This window comes from Akebia trifoliata, chromosome 1, assembly GCF_017979445.1.
Source record: "Akebia trifoliata isolate Shusen 1 chromosome 1, ASM1797944v1, whole genome shotgun sequence".
In the NCBI taxonomy this organism is placed as follows: Eukaryota; Viridiplantae; Streptophyta; class Magnoliopsida; order Ranunculales; family Lardizabalaceae; genus Akebia; species Akebia trifoliata.
Genome location: NC_141375.1, coordinates 23,365,793 through 23,384,200, shown reverse-complemented (window position 1 = coordinate 23,384,200; position 18,408 = coordinate 23,365,793). Strand labels below are relative to the sequence as shown.

General features: G+C 35.0%; 1 protein-coding gene across 1 annotated transcript in view; it reads right to left on the bottom strand.

Annotated features, from left to right (window-relative positions):
• The window catches only part of LOC147411060 (callose synthase 7-like), a 38,307-nt gene extending 20,564 nt beyond the window's left edge, over window positions 1-17,743 (bottom strand). Inside the window, exons 1-12 of the mRNA XM_086444126.1 lie at window positions 17,110-17,743; window positions 13,226-13,326; window positions 10,818-10,930; window positions 10,535-10,622; window positions 10,308-10,418; window positions 10,047-10,202; window positions 9,650-9,739; window positions 9,458-9,549; window positions 9,194-9,320; window positions 1,855-1,989; window positions 1,691-1,767; window positions 1,514-1,601 (exon numbers count right to left, since the gene is read on the bottom strand). Coding sequence (XP_086300252.1) covers window positions 1,514-1,601; window positions 1,691-1,767; window positions 1,855-1,989; window positions 9,194-9,320; window positions 9,458-9,549; window positions 9,650-9,739; window positions 10,047-10,202; window positions 10,308-10,418; window positions 10,535-10,622; window positions 10,818-10,930; window positions 13,226-13,326; window positions 17,110-17,317 — 1,386 coding nt within the window. The 5' untranslated portion in view covers window positions 17,318-17,743. The remainder of the gene's footprint in view (window positions 1-1,513; window positions 1,602-1,690; window positions 1,768-1,854; window positions 1,990-9,193; window positions 9,321-9,457; window positions 9,550-9,649; window positions 9,740-10,046; window positions 10,203-10,307; window positions 10,419-10,534; window positions 10,623-10,817; window positions 10,931-13,225; window positions 13,327-17,109) is intronic.
• Window positions 17,744-18,408: the final 665 nt, after the last annotated feature.

Below are 18,408 nucleotides of genomic sequence, written 5' to 3'. Positions count from 1 at the left end.
TACAAGGATCAATCTAGTTGTCATACTCCTTTTTGTTTAAAACATGTAGCTTGAGGATCCAAAATTTGAGGAGAAGATTATGGCTTCGTGAGATTCCTTTTCTTTAAAATGAAGATCAAGTTCCTTCTCCAAATAATCTCAAAAATCCCTCAAGGGAGATAGAAAGCCTTGTGGGATGGTGATTGAGAAATTTGAAGGAAGATACATCTTAGCAGTTAAGATATTTGTCTACAGGGGATAAGCTGGTCCCGATTAATAGCATCACTCACCAGCTTATATATTTACTACGTTCACGTCTTTGATGCCTAAAATGAGGTGAGAATCCAGGAAAATACCATCATAGACTTCTTATGCATAACCAAAGAATGGTTTCAAGTATTATTTGGTTAACATGGACACCATCACTCTTCCCAAAGATAAGTGAAGCTTTGGAATCATAAATCTCAAAACATGAATTTAGCTCCCAAAACATATGGAGGCGAAACATTAATGACAAACCCGAGTGGTGTACAACTTTGAGGTTGGAGACTGAATCTTCAAGAAATGTCACTTCTTTTCAACGAATCCAGGGATCTTTTTTCAAGGATCTAGAATTCAGAGGGAGATCTCATCATTAGAGGAAGGCGTCAGCCTTTGTATCCTGCTTTCACTTAGGGAAGTTACCTCGACCTCTTGCGCATCTGTTCTCATATTACATGGTTTCTTTTTTTGCCTCTTCTCAATAAAGTTCTTACAGTTATCGAGAGGAAAGGAAAAAAGATACTATTAAAGTTCCAAATGAAGTATAAGATTAATTTGATGAAAACTTAGGTTTAGTAGTGCTTACCCTAATGTTCTACAAATAAAGGAGGATAATTCACATTTTTTTTTCCTGGAATATCATAATTGTTTATGGAACTTAAATAGCCTAGTCTTGGGCCTAAAAGGCTGATTGTATGTTCTATTCTCCGATGTTATTTCTCATCAAATGAGACCTGAGAACATAATCGAAGATCCACTGCAGAAGTATCACTTATATATCCTAGCATATAGATACAATAAAGAACACCCTTCATAGTATATCTATATTTGTCAAACAAAAGAGAAACAAAATCCTATAAATCCATTGATCATCCGATTCTTCCCATCTATTTGAAATAATAAATTCATCGGAATTTCGAAGGTTTTTTCTATCAATATCGGAGCTTTCTGATTTCCAACTTCATCGTATATATATTATCTAGTAATTGATGTCTATATGAATGAATATCATCTGTCATGCATCTCTAGAGACTACAGAGGCTATCCTCTCACTTATTGGCCAATTGCATTTAAATGTTATGCAAATTTTCTCTTTTTATTATAAAAAATTTCATATATAATTAACATAATCTGAAGAAAGATATCCAGCTTAGTGTGATATTTCTTCCATAAAATTACAATTTGTTAAGATAGACATAAAAAAGTCAGAAACAAGAATTACGATGAAAAAAAAAAATTGCAGTAAATCATCATAATGACCCTGGAGAAAAACCTCATCTTTAGGATGCTTTTCCTCCGAATGCACAAAAAAATCTGCTTCACGTTTCATTGGCCATCCTAACTTGAAACATTTATCTGACCTGCAAAAGGGACCAGATGTGTACATTAGTTATCTCATAGACTTTTTAGGGGGAAAAAGAGCATAACATACATTCAAGAATATACTCACCAGAAATATTCATTAAGATCATCATAGTTTCTCCACTTTGAATGGCTTGCAGTGCCTCCTTGGTTTCTCCGGGCTTCCTTTTTTCCACCAAACAAAGGTCAATTTTCCAGACATTACCTTATGGAATAAATGAAACATGGACAGTAGCATAAAAGCAGTTATACCTTACGCATGACCTGATAAATAGGTGTTATAACTTCTCGCAGAAATGATTCCTCTCCCTGGTGTGCTGGCTGGAATGGTTCTCCACTAACTGAATGCACGTTGCCATGCAAAATCCCATGAAGCTCATTTGCCATCTTAGCAATTGGAAAACAGAAAAAAGAGGTATTATTTCTGATAGGCAGATTGCAGGAAATAAAATCCAAGGTCAATTATGAGAAGAACATAGTGTAGAGATGAGCCTTCTGTAAAGCAACTATGTATCTTTTACTTGATAAGGGTAAGATTTATTAAAAGAAAGAAATGAGCAAGTTGGAGGTTGAGAAAACTTAACTAAAAGAGCTAGGAAATCAAACAGAAGAAAAGAAAAAAGCAACCAACTTAATTTTCCTCCACAATCACAGGTTGCACCAATGAATGAAATCCTCAAAACAAATTCTTAAATTCTTTGAAGAACTTACACCAAAAAACATTATCAAACATAGATGTAGGACGATAGAACCCTAAGATAGACCTAAGCTTTGATATCAAAATGGATGCAAGACAATAGAACCCTCAAGGTAGACAACAGAAGCTCTAATACGGAAATTGATGTCGGGCAACCTAGATTTGTTCAATTCTACGGCTTTTCTACTTTGGGAAGGGTGGTGGACAGGTAAATTAGTGATAACAAAGAGGAAAGTAAAATTATATAAAGGATTTTAAGCCCAGAAGGTTTTATTGGCCATTGTGAAAGGTTTCACAAAGTCCATTGGTTATATTTTAAAGGGTAATTACAAAATTTTGCAACAAGGTAAAAATGTAGGGAGGGTTGGAGTACTCCACATGGGGGTACAAGTCATTGCCTAACCTCATGTAACCTCACCTATTTGGATCCCTATGTCCTACGTACACAGATCGATTGATTGACCTTAGCCTTCCCCTCTATGCTGGGTTTCTTGATGGAGTTGAAGAATTCTTGATGATTTTTGGATGGATTGTTGATGGGTTCAAAACAAAAAATAAAAATAAAAAAGAAGATTAAAAAAGAAAAGATAATATATTTACCTTGCAATCACCCCAATGATTTCCATGGCATTACCAAGTTGAATGCCCTGACATTCAAGCAAGAAAAATAGAAACTTTGATAATTTTTTTTATCAATCAGAGACTTCCTAAAACAATCTATTACAATGTTTAAATGGAAAAGACCAATTCCTAAAACTTAAAGGACTTTGAATGTGACTCTACCTTGTACTCCAAGGTAACTTTCCTGAAATAGAGACTTCTTAAAATAGGAACTTTCCTGAAATAAAAAATTTCTAAAATAGGTAAAAACTTAATGTGACATATTCTCTATTAACCTTAAAATACTTAATACTACCTTCCAAAAATGTTAATTGTATTCTCTCAATCCTGGAGATGATATTTACCTTTGTATGCTTTGAGCAAGGGAAAAAAGAGCATATACTCCTAATCTAATCTTCAACTCGCATAATTTATCATGCCCCTCAAAGTTACGCAATAGTTTTGTTTGAGCCAATTCTTCATCCAAGAAAGCTAGAAGTCCCTTTTGAGGAATTAGATCATCTAGAGTAGAAGAAAAACATGGTTGATAGGAAAGGCACACTTGGGGGGAAAAGTAATACTTGGGAATTGGTTCACTATTGTAGAAATAGTTATGACTTGTAATATGTTTTTTTTTTATAAGTAAATAATTTGCTCTTAAAAAAAGACTTGTAATATGTTATTTAGAGGAGGTCTAAAATAATATTTAGTTGTATGGGGGAGGATATTATAATTATGTGAAGATTATATATAAATAGTGAGAGGGGTTAACTAAACCCTAATCAGATATTTTTTCTCCCTAATTTTTCCTCGATTGCTCTTTTCCTTCCTCTATTATTCAGAGTTCTGTTCTACAACTTGGTATCAAAGCATCAATCTTGGCAAGATTTTTCAATTTTTGCTCGCTTCCATCTATCACGGACCTCAAGGGCTGACATCATCCGCGAGCTGCTAACGTCAGTAGATTAGGGTCGAAGGTTACATGGTTTGAATCACACTGATTTATGGAGGTTTTTAGTAATTTTTGTGCAATTTTTGGATGAGTCTTTGAAGATGTTTTAGCAGATTTTCAAAAAAAATAAAATCAGATTTGATGTTTCGAGTTTATCTAATGTGCTGAGGGCTTTTCGATTGTTTTGTTGGATGGATCTAATCATTGTCAAAATTCTCTACACGATGGAAGTGATTTCATTCAATTCAAAGCATTTTTGAAGCGTTGGTGAAGAAAATACCACCCTATTTTTGCTGACCAGCACTATTTTTCTGATTTTTTTTGCCATACTTTGTTGCCTTAATGTCGAATAAGCACTTGTGTGGTTGCTACTTGCGGTAATATGTCATCTACAAGTGTAATTAATGTGAGTGGATCCAATTTTGGGGCTCCAACACTTATTCCTCCATCGACGGGTTATGAAGATAACCCTAGAGCTCAAATTACGACGGTCAAACTTGATGGTACTAATTTCCTAGAATGGTTTCAATCCGTTAAGATGTATATCGGAGGACGGGGGAAATTAGGATATCTTACCAATCAGATTGCGAAGCCCGGGGAGGCCTATTCGATGTATGATTGTTGGGAACAAGACAATCTGACGGTGATGTCGTGGTTGTTGAATTCCATGCAACCCCAACTCAGCAGAAATTATTTGTTTCAAGATACGACAAATCAAGTTTGGGAAAAGGTTTGTAGAACATATTCTCAGAAGAAAAATGTTGCTCATGTCTATCAACTTCATTGAGAGGTGACCAATTTTCGTCAGGGGGAGAAAAGCCTCGCCACATATTACTCCACCCTTCAAGCTTATGGGAAGAATTGGATCATTATCAAGTGATCAAATGGAGGAATGATGAGGATGCTGAGGAGTTTCATAAACCAATCAACTAGAACCGAGTTTTCCAATTTTTGACTGGCTTGCATCCAACCTATGAGTTTGTTCAGGTTCAGATATTGGGTCATGACTCCATTACACCCATTGAGGATGTATATTCTCTTGTGCAAAGTGAGATAAGTCGTAGGTCTGTGATGCAACCTCTATCTGAACCACCTCCCAAAGCTTTTCTCTCCTCTATATCTGGGAAAGATAATAAGGGAGGGACTAAACGGAGTGGAAAAGGAGGTGATGATAATGATAGTCTCCATTATGATCATTGTAGTAGAACCCGACACATCAGGGAGACATGTTTGGATTTGATTGGTAGGCCGACAAAATTTAACAAGGGAAAACCACAACTTTAGAAGCCTAATGCTCATGTTGTTGCCCAAGAACAACCACAACCTAGTTCCATTGCTTCTAATTCTTCTACTAAGTTATCTATAGTCCAAGAAGAAATAGAGCATTTGAGAAAACTTCTTACAAAGCTAAAAGGTTCAACTAGTTCATCCTCCTTTACCTAGTTAGGTATGCATGCCTCTGCAAATACTATTGGTTTCCTTTCCTCCCGTCCCTCGTAGATCATTGATTCGGGAACCTCTGATCACATGACTGGTATGCATTCCCTTTTTTCTTCTTATCAATTATTATCAAGTAAAGACAAGGTAAAAATAGTAGATGGTTCTCTTTCTACCGTTTTTGGTAAAGGGGACATCAAAATTGATAACTCCTTGTCTTTATCATTTGTGCTTCATGTTCCTAATATGTCCATTAATCCTATGTCTGTGAGTAATCTCACAAAATCCTTACATTGTTCTGTTACATTCTTACATGATCCTTTGTGTATTTCAGGACTTGACTTCAGGAAGGACGATTGGTAGGGCTCGAGAAGCGAATGGTCTCTACGTTTTGGATTCAACACCTTCAGTAGCTCTTCAGTCAATTCATCAGAGTAATTGTTTTGAGTCTGTCTTATCAATTAAATTTTCTTGTGGCATACTCGCCTGAGTCATTTGTCTTTTCAGTCTTTAAAGTTTTATTTCCTTCATTGTTCAAGCTTATGGCTGTTTCTAGTCTTTAATGTGAAGTTTGTCAGTTGGTCAAGCATTTTAGAACTTCTTTTTAAGTACAATAAAAAATCTATTTCCACTTTTACAATTGTGCATACTGATATTTGGGGACCAACTCCTACTACTGCTGATAGGGGGTATAGATACTTCATTTTCTTTGTTGATGACTATAGTAGATACACTTAGACTTACCTGATCCGAACCAGAGAAAAAGTTCCAAGGCAAATAAAATTATTTCACAAGATGATTCAAACTCAGTTTGAAAAATCTATAAAAATATTCAGACCAAAGAATGCTCATGAATACTTTGAAGGAGAATTGGAGCAGTACCTTGAAGAGCATGGGATTGTTCACCAGAGTTCTTGTGTGTATACCTATACCACACAACAAAATGGTGTAGCTGAAAGAAAGAATCGTCATCTTCTAGAAGTTGTTCGAGGATTATAAATGTCTAATGTCTGTTCCAAATTTTTTTGGGGGTGATGCATTGATTACGACTTCATATCTCATCAAACGTATGCCATCATGAGTCATCAATTTTCAGTATCCTCTCCAGTTGTTAGTTCCTAGTCATTCTCCATTACATTTGCTTCTATGTGTCTTTAGTTGTTCATGTTTCATTCATACCCTTGATCCTAACCATACAAAGTTAGATGCTAAAGTTATTTGAGGTGTTTTCTTGGGATACTCATCGACTCAAAAGGGGTATAGGTGCTTGGATCCATCCACTAGAAACAATATGTCACCAACGATGTCTCATTCTTTGAGTCTACTCCGTACTTTCATTCGACTGCACTCTTCAGTGGGAAATGAGTATTGAAGAGTGGCATCATCAAAATCAAAATCCATTTCCGTCTTTGCCAGTTGTGGCTCTTCTACCGACTGATATATGTAATCCGTCGTCTGTGACTATATCAGGTGAGTCATTAGATGAAGGGAAAGAGTTGCAAGTTTATTATCGTCGTCATAAGACAACTCAAAAAGAGATTCTCACTAATCACACCAACCAATTGGACTCTCCGGCGCCAGGTAATAATTCTTCTGTCACTCTTATTAATCTTTCTAATCTTGATATATCCATTGCATTGCGTAAGGGAACATCATCTTGCACTGTGCACCCCATTTTTAACCACGTTTTTATTTATCCCTATCTCCTACATATCGTGCACTTTTTTCATCTATTTCTTCTGTTCCCATTCCTAACAATATTGCAGAAGCTTATAAAAATCCTGAATGGAAGAAGGCAATCCAAGAAGAAATGGATGCTCTATTGAAGAATAATACATGGGAGATGGTAATTTTGCCAGAAGGAAAAGTACAAGTGGGCTGCAAGTGGGTATTTACTGTAAAGTACAGAGTTGATGGCATAGTGGAAAGGTACAAAGAGAGACTTGTTGCTAAAGGGTATACCCAAATCTAAGGGATTGATTATACCGAAACATTTGCCCCAGTAGCCAAGATGAACACTATTATGGTGTTATTATCCCTAGTTACAAATTTATCTTGGCCTTTACATCAATTAGATGTGAAAAAAACTTTCTTAAATGGAGAACTAAAAGAAGAAGTGTACATGCATTATCCTCCAAGGTTTCAGACTCCAAAAAGTAAAAGAAGGGTATATAGATTAAAAAAAATCAATTTATGGGTTGAAACAGTCTCCTCGAGCATGGTTTAGCAGGTTCAATAAAGTAGTGAAACAGGTAAGTTACACTCAAAGTTATGCAGATCACATTCTCTTTGTGAAAAGAGAGAAAGATTTCATCACAGTCCTTATTGTATATGTTGATGATATTGTGGTGACAGGAAACTACCCTCAAGAGATACAGAGGTTGAAGAAATTCTTAACTTCTGAATTTGAAGTTAAGGATCTAGGGGATCTTAAATATTTCCTTGGAATTGAGGTAGCTCGAACCAAGAAAAACATTTATTTCCCAATGCAAGTATGTTTAGACTTACTTCGTGATACTGAGAAACTTGGTACTAGACCTGTAGATACTCCAATGGATCCCAATCAGAAGCTTGATAACATAGAGGGTGGACTATTAACAGATGTTGGGAAGTTTTAGAGACAAGTAGGCCATCTCTTGCATTTGCAATTGACCATATCAAATATGGCATATGTGGTTAATGCTATTAATCAATACATGCATGCCCCAAGAACTTCTCACCTTGAAGTAGCAGAAAGAGTTCTTAGGTACCTAAAGACTGACCCTGAAAAGGGGATTTTGTATATTAATCATGGTCATTTCATAATAGAAGCATTCACAGATGCATATTGGGTTAGGGCTAGAGATGATCGTCAATCTACCTTCAGGTATTGCACATTTGTTGGAGGTAACTTAGTTACTTGGAGAAGAAAAAACACAAACTGTGGTCCTTTGTCCAATGTTGAGACAAAATATCAAACCATGGCTCGGAGTACTATAAAGATTATTTGGCTTCGAATTTTGTTAGGGGAACTTGGTGTGAAGGCTGCAAAACCTGTGAGACTTTATTGTGATAACAAAGCAACTATCAATATAGTCTTTAATCCAATCCAACATGACTGTACAAAGCATATTGAGATTGATAGACATTTTATTAGAGAGCAAGTGGAGTCTAAAGTTATGTGTCTCATATGTGAAATTAGAGGATCAACTAGTAGATGTGTTGACTAAAGGGGTTCCAAAGAAGAAACTGGATGAAGCTCTTGGCAAGTTGGGCATGATTGATATATATGCCCCACTTGAGGGGGAGTGTAGAAATAGTTAAGACTTGTAACATGTTATTTAGAGGTCTAAAATAATATTTAGTTGTATGGGGGAGGAGATTATAATTATGGGAAGATTATATATAAATAGTGAGAGGGGTTGATTAAACCCTATTCAAATATTTTTCTCTCTTTTTCCTCGATTTCTTTTTTCCTTCCTCTATTATTCAGAGTTTTGTTCTACAACTACTAGAAAGAGGGAAGAGTACATTGTATTGAAAAAACTTTAAGAGCATAGAATTATTTTTTATTTGATTCTTACAATCGTAATTGAAGGTGAAGTACAATTTTTGATGATTTTATGTCTGGTTCGAAAACTAGTTAGCATGAAATAAAAAAATTTATTATAATTTATAAATAAGCAGAATCATATATCATCCAAGGATCTCCATAAAACTATAAGCTTCAAAAAAATTTGTTATTCAACTGAAAGACAATCTCTCTATTGCAAGGAAAAATGGCATAGGAAATCAGAAAGAGAAACAATTAACTGACTGAAATTTTGCATATCAATTGCTCATTTTTGTCAGATGGTTCATCTTAATGTAAGAAAATCTATAAGAATTTTCATGTTGCTTCACAAGAAGGAAAGAAGGAACCATACATTGTGGAAGATATAGCAAATACATTCAGGCATGAATCGAATATTTGAAGCTTCACCCCAGATAAGAAGATAAAGTCCAATATAGAGAAGCTGCAACTGCTGCTTGTCAACATTACTCGGGGGGAACCTGCAAAGCAAAACAAAAAATGGGATGCACATTATATGAAGAAATCCTAACATCACATGAATTAGATATAAAGTCACTTTCACCACAATTGTGAAGGACCTTGATTAACAAATCCTGTTTAAAACAAACTGACTTACTTGAGATTTGATCCACAATGCAAATACGCACACCACGAACGATAATTTTTGAAAATTTTATCCTCCAAATGCTTTACAGTGTGACTATCCAGCTACGGCAAGCATTTGTGTCAATCTTCCATCTTTGAACGCAAAAAAGATGCAAATAAACCAAAATAAAAGCTTTGCAACTGGAAGGAGAAGAAAAAATACCTGCGAATTCTCTTCATGGTGCTTATTCCTTATATTAACATTCGCAAGTAGCAAAATTAAGTGCTCCCTCTGATTAGCTACATTTCCTTTCTTTACCCGGGACATTGATGAGACAACAGATTATCAAAGTTTTCACAGGTGAGCAACTGATATAATATTCAAAATGAAGGATAGGGTTCCCCATAAGTTAGAGCCAAAGAATGGTCTCTTGTCCTTATAGATACGCATGTTTGTCATGCGCAAAGAAAAGGGACCAACCATTGGAATTGAATTTCATAGTTAAACTATTTCTTTGTACATGTAACATTCCAGTTAAGTATTTCAAGGAAGACATCAATTTGTACATAAAATGCAACATTCAAACATTCTAGGGATAGTGAATCAGATTGCCCATTACCTGAAAGCCAAAAACAAACCAAAGCCAGTCAAGCAAATCGTGGATAGATCTATCCCCCTCCTTAGGCATTGTATTATGATGATCACTAATAGTTGACTGAACTATGGGCTTTGGAAGGTTATCCACCTTGCGTAGAGCACTTAGCGCTGCTTTGATCTAAAATTTTCAGAGGAATGAACAAAGGAAAATGTTTTCAAATGAGAAAACTTGGGTTGTCGGCATAGAAAAATTGACTACAAGTATATGCAACACGTATCTAACCTCAGGAAGTTCCATAATTGCTGGAGGAGTGCCTAATGCATCCAACGGAAGAATATTATAGGGTACAAAATGCTCTTTTTTCGTCTTAACGTCATGTGCATATCTATTTACCTGCATATTAGAGTGTCCAGTTTATCTTCCATCTCTATATATACTACCTTCAAAATACAAATAAATATACCAAAAACCAGTTCATGGCTATTAGAAAAAAAATCTACAAAACAAACCTCATCCTCAACATGCCCGGGTTGTACCACTGTACTTAGTACATCATATAGTACTGATGCGATCTGATAAATCTTGGCCATCTCTTCACTAAAAGAAGTTACAAAAATAAAAATGGAAAAATAAAAATAAAAAAATAGAGAGAGAGAAAATGAAAATAATGAAAATGAGGGTAAAAAAGAGATGGTATAATACATATAGACTGCTCTCATTACTTTTAGAAGAAAGTAGAGTGAAGTTCTAATCAAAATTTGAGCAAAACAATGGTTCAAAGTCAAGACTCACGGTTTTCTTTTTTGTGCGCCTTCTTTGATATTTTCTTCATAGAAAATCTGATAGAACTTTTGGATTTCCCTCGGATCAGTTCTCGTGAGAATAGGTTTTGTTTCCTCTTCCTCCTGCCACCAAGAAAACATTACCATTTTAAATTTGGGTGATATTTACTATAGATACTTGTTACAGGGTAGCAGTAATTGTTGGTGTAAATAATTTACTGAGAATATGTGATATACAAAACAATGACCAAATCAAATTATAGAACATTTTTTAGAAAAAAAGGGAGATAAAATCAACTTTGGCAATCTTGCATGTTTCTTGTACTTAGGTTGACATTTAGGTTTCTGTAATAAGGTAGCACTATCTTTAGTTTCAATATATTTTTTAGGATTTATTCACTCGCCTATGTTTATTTGTTCAGTTAAGCTAGCAAAATGGAAGGAATTACCCCACACGAACTACACCGGAAATTATAAAATTTATGGGTTAAAAAGGCAGTTCATGTACCTCTCTAATTCTAGTATGACATTGCTTTTGCCTTTCCCCATACATATGGAACATGAGGATGGACAACTCATGCATGGAACATGAGGATAGACAACTAAGATTGTCCAGCATTGACTATAAACGCAGTACAACCACTTGGGACTATCATTAGCAAGTCATACCTGTAATCAAACACGGTTTGCCTCACTTGTCATAGGTAGTATATACAAGCATATTTGATGTCTAGACTTTGGGAGCACGGGTGTAATTCATTGTCCGGTCAATAAAAGTAAATAACATGTGCTCTTGAGGTGTCATATATATGGCCATTAGTGGGAAGCATGCTTTGACCTTTAGAATCCTCTTAACACATTTATTTGGAAACTCCAGGTCATAAACATAAAATAGGTCATATCTAAACAAGTTTAAGTTTATATAATAAAAGTAAATAACATGTGCTCTTGAGGTGTCATATAAAGTTGTATGTAACAACTATGATTCAATATTACACTAGCTAGTTGGTTTGATAGTGTTTGTCCATATGAATTGGAATTGACAGCTCATGAGTTCATGAAAAGTAGATTCTATGATCAAATCTTTAAGAAACTTTGCCTACTATGACACACCAGAGAACTTCCACTAATTTCCTCTTCAATAATTTTTGTCCACTTCTTCACCTTTCACCACAAAAGCAAACCCTATATCCATTTGGTATAAAAGCCCACTCGGTCCATTGAAATTTCCTTCCAGGGAAGATTGAAGCTTTTTCTTCATCCTCGACTGACATTGCACCTGACCCCTAGAGGCCATGTGGCAGAAAATCTATGTAAAGAAGGGTATTTGACAACTCTTTCTTGACAATGTCATTAAGAAAATCTTCGTTTTATTTATGTACATTGGGACCAGCTATGCTTTATGGAGTTAAATATAGGACAATTGAGAAACAGTAAGTTCATTGAATGAGTATAGCAATCAGCAGAGTTGAGGATGTTGAGATGGATGAGTAGCAAAACTAGGAAAAAATACAATCTCAAAACAAATAAAAAAACTAGGAAAGACTATCAGATATGAAAACATTCCAGGGAATCTAGAGTGACCCTAAGGCCCCAATGGGAATCTTGAGATAATTTGGGAGTTTACAACTAAGACAATGAAAGAAAGCAGCATGGAGCACTTTTAATCAAGTTAAAGGCTCTAGAAAGGCGAGAGGAATGCTGAAAAAATATTGGGATGAAGTACTGAGAAAACTAGGCCTGGCTTTGATCAGTTGAGATAATTGGAGCATTTGCTTTGTAGCTGCCCTTGGAGATGTGGATTCGAATGACGGACTTGAATATGGAGTAGAGAAACCAGAGTGAAGTTCTTCCCTTTTGGGCTTAGCAGGGTCTGTGAGGAGAATCATTTCCATGAGTTTTCAGTAGATGCATGATTACTATTTTCTCTGGAGGTTAAAGACATTCCTTGAAAGAAGTAGTTCTAGATAGAGTTGAATGGAAAAAAAAGGATCCATGTAGTCAACCCCAATATTTAGGATAAGGCATTAGAGGTGCCAATTGAAAAGTTTTTTTAAGCCAAAACGCCAAGAAATCAGAAAATTCAGTTGAGGTTTTTCAATTTACCCAAGATGGTTACATCACTAACAAAGCAAATTTGAGGAACTCCAATCTATCATGCTATATAAAACTATAACTCCCAAGCACCTAAATAATTTTGAAAACAAGAATGCAAATTGGATCGCACTTGGAAAATGGTAACGTTACCCCAACTGAAACATATGTAAAGAAACAAACTTTCACACATGAACATGAATGAATGAAAAATGAAAAAAATGAAATCTCTCTCACTCAATGATAAATGCTTGAAGAAGTTTTCAAATACGAAAAAGAGTTCAGATATGGAAATAGTAGAAGGCCAACAACTGGTAGTTCAACCTTTTGCAGCCTATTTAAAAGATAGGTTTTGAATTGACGGACACCACGTCCACTTGATGTAGGATCCAATTTATGAATCTTCTCAAATGCATGAAAGCGACCTAATAAAACACACATAGAAAGTGTCAATATACAAGTAGATGGAAGAGACAAAGCCAAACAGAGAATAGAAAGCATACATTTGCAATTTTCAGAGTAAAAAATGTCAAATAAATTATTCAAAAAATCATTGAATGGTTTAATCTATTAGAGTAAGACAGTACGATAGTACCAAGATCAATAGATAACATACAAAACATAAAGATCATTTTGATAAACTACGATAAGAACTTGAATTATACTAGTAGAAGGGAGTCTCATGAATAATAATGAATGTTCTTTTTCATAGTATAAGATCTGTGCAGCCACCCAGTCCTTTAGGTCAAATGTTTTGCATTCATATTTTTTTACTCCACTGACTGCATTGTTTCTTAAAAAGCAAGGTCCCTCTCATATCTGTAAAATTTTAATTACAAATGATAACACAATAGTTATTCCTCAATGGAAATGGATTTTCCCTAGCAAAATTGCCTCCATTATCATGTCAAAAATATTAACAAATATTAAATTAATTTTTTTTTACTGTTATTGTTGCTTATGCACAGTGTTATAGCAACCTTTAGAAATTCCAAAAATGGAGGCATGACTGTACAAATATTAACTTGTGGTAATACAGATTTTCTAGGTGGTACTCTAACTACTTGTGACAACAAGAAAACTTGGAATTAGATAGCTACCCTAATCACTAGAAAACAGGACCCACCCTCTTAATGTTAATATCATTTGACAAAAAATAAGGGAAAATGGATTCTATCATATTTTTGCTGGCATAGTCTTTATTATGCATACTTGTGTTGATGTGGAAACTGGATCAATGGACCCCATGTAAAACACATTGACCAAAACTTAGCTTGTTATGGTGATCCTAAAGATCTTACAAGTCCACTTTCCTTTGAAACTATTTTTGCCCTAGTTATGGCCATCTAACATGAATACAATTGCTTTCTCATTTATGATCATTTGATATGAATGAATTTTTTTTTTTTTTTTTTTTTTTGAACAGTCATCTAGATGGGGCTTGTATGTTAAGCAATTAGGATTCATAAATATTTTCCTCATAAATGAAAAAAATACCACCAAATGAAATGTTGTGCGTTAAATTGAATCCAATGACCTCCAGGCGGACCTACAAACCAAAAGTTTGTGTCTAGAAATCATCAATCACTATATTTTAGAAATGTGGGTCTACCAAGGGGTGGCCCAAAATTCCATAAGGTTAATGGGCCTAAAATACGGGATCCCTAAAAATGTGTTCCACCAATGTAGCATGTAAGTTGTGTTGATGTTGATAATTTGGGTTTCCAATTGCACATTTACCATGAAGAAATAGGTTCCCTATGTTAGGAAAAAAATGTTAAATCTATGAAGAATTTTCTTTTTCTTGTTGTCTTGATATGTCATTTTTTATGTGCTAAATGGACATTATTGTGACATGGAAGGCACATGCCTAGTTGTGTAATCCCAATTTTGTTTAAAGTCAAAGCTAGGATACTTTCCTAAGACTATCTTCCCTGGACATCCAATGAAGGTTGTTGTAGCACTTGTAATGGTTTTTGTAGATAAATACAAGTTTCCATCGAGTTTTGGGGTCAAGCCACCTCAAAATCCAATCAAATTGATTGTACTCAACCAAGTTTCTAGTTGACTCAACGTGTTTTAAAATTATGTTAAAAAATACTCTCTTTTTTTACATTATCTTAGGTGCAATCAAGCACTGGAATTTATTTTCCCTCAGAATTCATTTTTCCATGACCATTTTCTCAAGGAATACGTATTCCCTTGAAAACAAATTCCCTGCAATTATACAAACCCTTTAGGTAATGTAATCTTTTGTTGATGAGTTTAGTTAATGGTATTGTGATTATTTGAGATGAAAAGGTTCCATGAATTGATAGTGTCAGTAGTTGTCGACTCACTGTAATCGTATGGACGATCAATTTACTTGGGTGTTCACATGTGTTTATAGTGCATGCAATAGAAGCCATACGACTTAGTTTTGGGAGGAATCAGATGGAATTGTAGGCATTTAGGTACCCCTTGGAACATTGGAGAGTAAAGCAAGCCTGCTCTCGGTCTTTGTTGCGTGGGACCAAACCACCTCAGCCAACTTCCGCTTAGTTCATCACCTATTGATGCTACTCCTACATTTAAACGAAGGTGTTCATTTCTAACTTTATCTTTATTAGTCTTTTAAACTCATCTATCTCAGCATCCTTATCATTGTTACATTTCTTGATTACCCTTTAGGTAATCAAGAAATGTAACATGTGTTTATAGTGCACGCAATAGAAGCCATACGACTTAGTTTTGGGAGGAATCAGATGGAATTGTAGGCATTTAGTACCGCTTTGGACATTAGAGAGTAAAGCAAGCCTGCTCTAGGTCTTTGTTGCGTGGGACCAAACCACCTCAATCAACTTCCACAGTTCATCACCTATTGATGCTACTCCTACATTTAAACAAAGGCGTTCATTTCTAATTTTATCTTTATTAGTCTTTTAAACTCATCTATCTCAGCATCCTTATCATTGTTACATTTCTTGATTACCCCCACATTAGCTCCATTAATCACATTTTCTCTTAATGTCGCCTTATAACTTTCCTTTTTAATTTTATTGGGATGTATCTGACACATAGCACTCTAGAGTAACAACCATCCAACAATTAGTCTACCAAAAAAAGCATAACAACCATCCAGCTGTAATTTTGTGAACATCCTCCTCAATCTCTCCATCATAATACGCAATAAAACCAAGTAACAAAAAATTGTCGTTTTGGAGTTATTTCCCGAACATCAATTTTTATTGGCCCTTCCTCTATGTGCATCAATAATAAAGTTTCACTCCAAATACTCTTTCTTGATCCTACTTATTCCATAGGCCTTGGGATTCCAAAGCAACTCCTCATAGTTCTATCTTTGCATTAACTCCTTTAATCTCATCAACTAGCACTATGTTACCTTCTTGAAATATGTAACGCTTGAATATGAGCAGTTACTTTATCTGTAAAAAGAGCCAACAGATAGGACTCAGAGTTGATCCCTGATGAAAAACAATTATAACCAAAAATTCGTTTGTCCTCATATTAGTCAGAGCTCTCTTGTACATGTCTTTAATTAAGTTGATATGTTCACTTGGGATTCCCATCATTCCCAATACCCGTTATATTAAACTGCCCAGGAACTTTACCAGTTGCTTTCTCTAAATCAATGAGAACCATGTGGAGACCCTTATGTTTTCTCTGAACTACTTCAACATTTGTCTAAGTAGAAATATTATCTTGATGGTTGATCTACCTAGCATAAAATCAAATCGATTCTCTAATATCTTTGTTCTTTTTCTTAGTCTAGCTTTCAATTCTTTCACATAATTTCATATTGTGACTCTTAAGAAGGATCAATAGTTCGCATTCTATATATGTCTTAGTTATGCAAGGCAATTCAATAATTCCCATACATTTCGTACTTTTATTAAAACAACATTCAAATGCTCGCCATAGAATATAGTTTTTTTTTTCCTGAAAAACTTATAAACCACTTTTTCTAAATTAAGCTTAGTACGAAGTTTCTACAATTTCTTCAATGAAAATTGCAGTCTTTTCTAATAACAAAGTTCAAAAGGGATCACTATTTCCTATCCAATTATAGCATTTTTTCAAGATAAAAATTCCCAAAATCAAAACTTTATCAAATAACATTGCGAATTTATACAACTCAAGTGACATATCAACATTTAATTAAGAACTACAACTATTTCTAAAAGAGAGTTCTGGAAAGTGATCCTTACAGAGGTAGGCAACCCTAGGGTTCTGCGGCTCGATCTCATTGGCAACTCGGAGAATTGGAGCAATAGAGGCTAGCGAGGACGGAACAAGTTCACTATCCACGACAGTACCATCGTCGTCTGGAACATCCAGCATTGTTGCCATCCTTGTCATCCTCCGCGAAAGCGATTTTGGAGGACCACCGTTCTTCGTACCGCTGGAACTCGCCATCTCTGGCAGAGAGACCGTAGTAGTAATCGAAGCTCAAAATGATAAATTTTTTGGGTTTTTTCGTTCTTGTTGTTCTTGTGATTAGGGTTTGGAAGAGAAATGTGCACAGTACAGGTGGGATTGGAGATGGAGTGAGAAAGAATGGACATTTTTTATATTTTTATAGGGAAAAAGAGATTGAGAGAGAGATTCTTTCTTTCTGGTGGGGCAATTCGAAAACTTTCGAATTTCTCTGAGAACAAGCAAGGAATTAGACTCTTAACTTTTTAATAGTTCGATTTGAGCAGATGATTTGCTTTTGCTTTTACTGCAACTCACTCTCGTAGATCAAACAGAGAGAGAGAGAGAGAGAGAGTTTTTCGAACAACGAACCAAAGGTAACGGATACTTTTTCTTTATATATGTTGTGTGTTGCCGCTTTTCTTTTTGTTTTTTGTTTCTTTGATTTTACGTTTTCTGCTTTCTAGGAAGGAGGTAGAACCAGATTTTGTATCGGATCGATATACGAGTTGAATGAGTTAACTCATTTCAAATCGGTTCACTTGATTCTACTTTAATGTAGTATATAAAGTGATCCTAGGTTTCCTTGAAAAATAATTCAAACAAATATATTAATAAAATCAAGTGGTTAGGATAAATATGTATCCCTAATATCAATCTTGGCTATAGGATTTCGTATTTCAGAGGTCAAGATTATGTGTCTGATTTTATATTGACAGACCTAATTTTAGTTAGATCAATATCTTAGTGATGATGAGAATAGACTCCACGTTTATGATATCATCACTTTAACGTTATAGAGTAGAAGTAATTTCTCAATATGATCGTGTTTAGGACTTAAAATGGGTCAGGTTTGGACTGGATATGAGTATGTTTATATCCATGTTTGATTTTTTTTTTATCTAGATTCATATCTGAATCTGACTTGGATGCTACAATCTAAAATCACATCCGAACCATGTTACTTTCATTAAATCCATATTTGGATCCGATTCGATAAAATTAATTCAGGTCGGTTGGGTCAGATAATGTCAAATCGTTTAAAGTTATTTCAAAAATAATTAAAATGTGACTATATAGTGACTTGAATT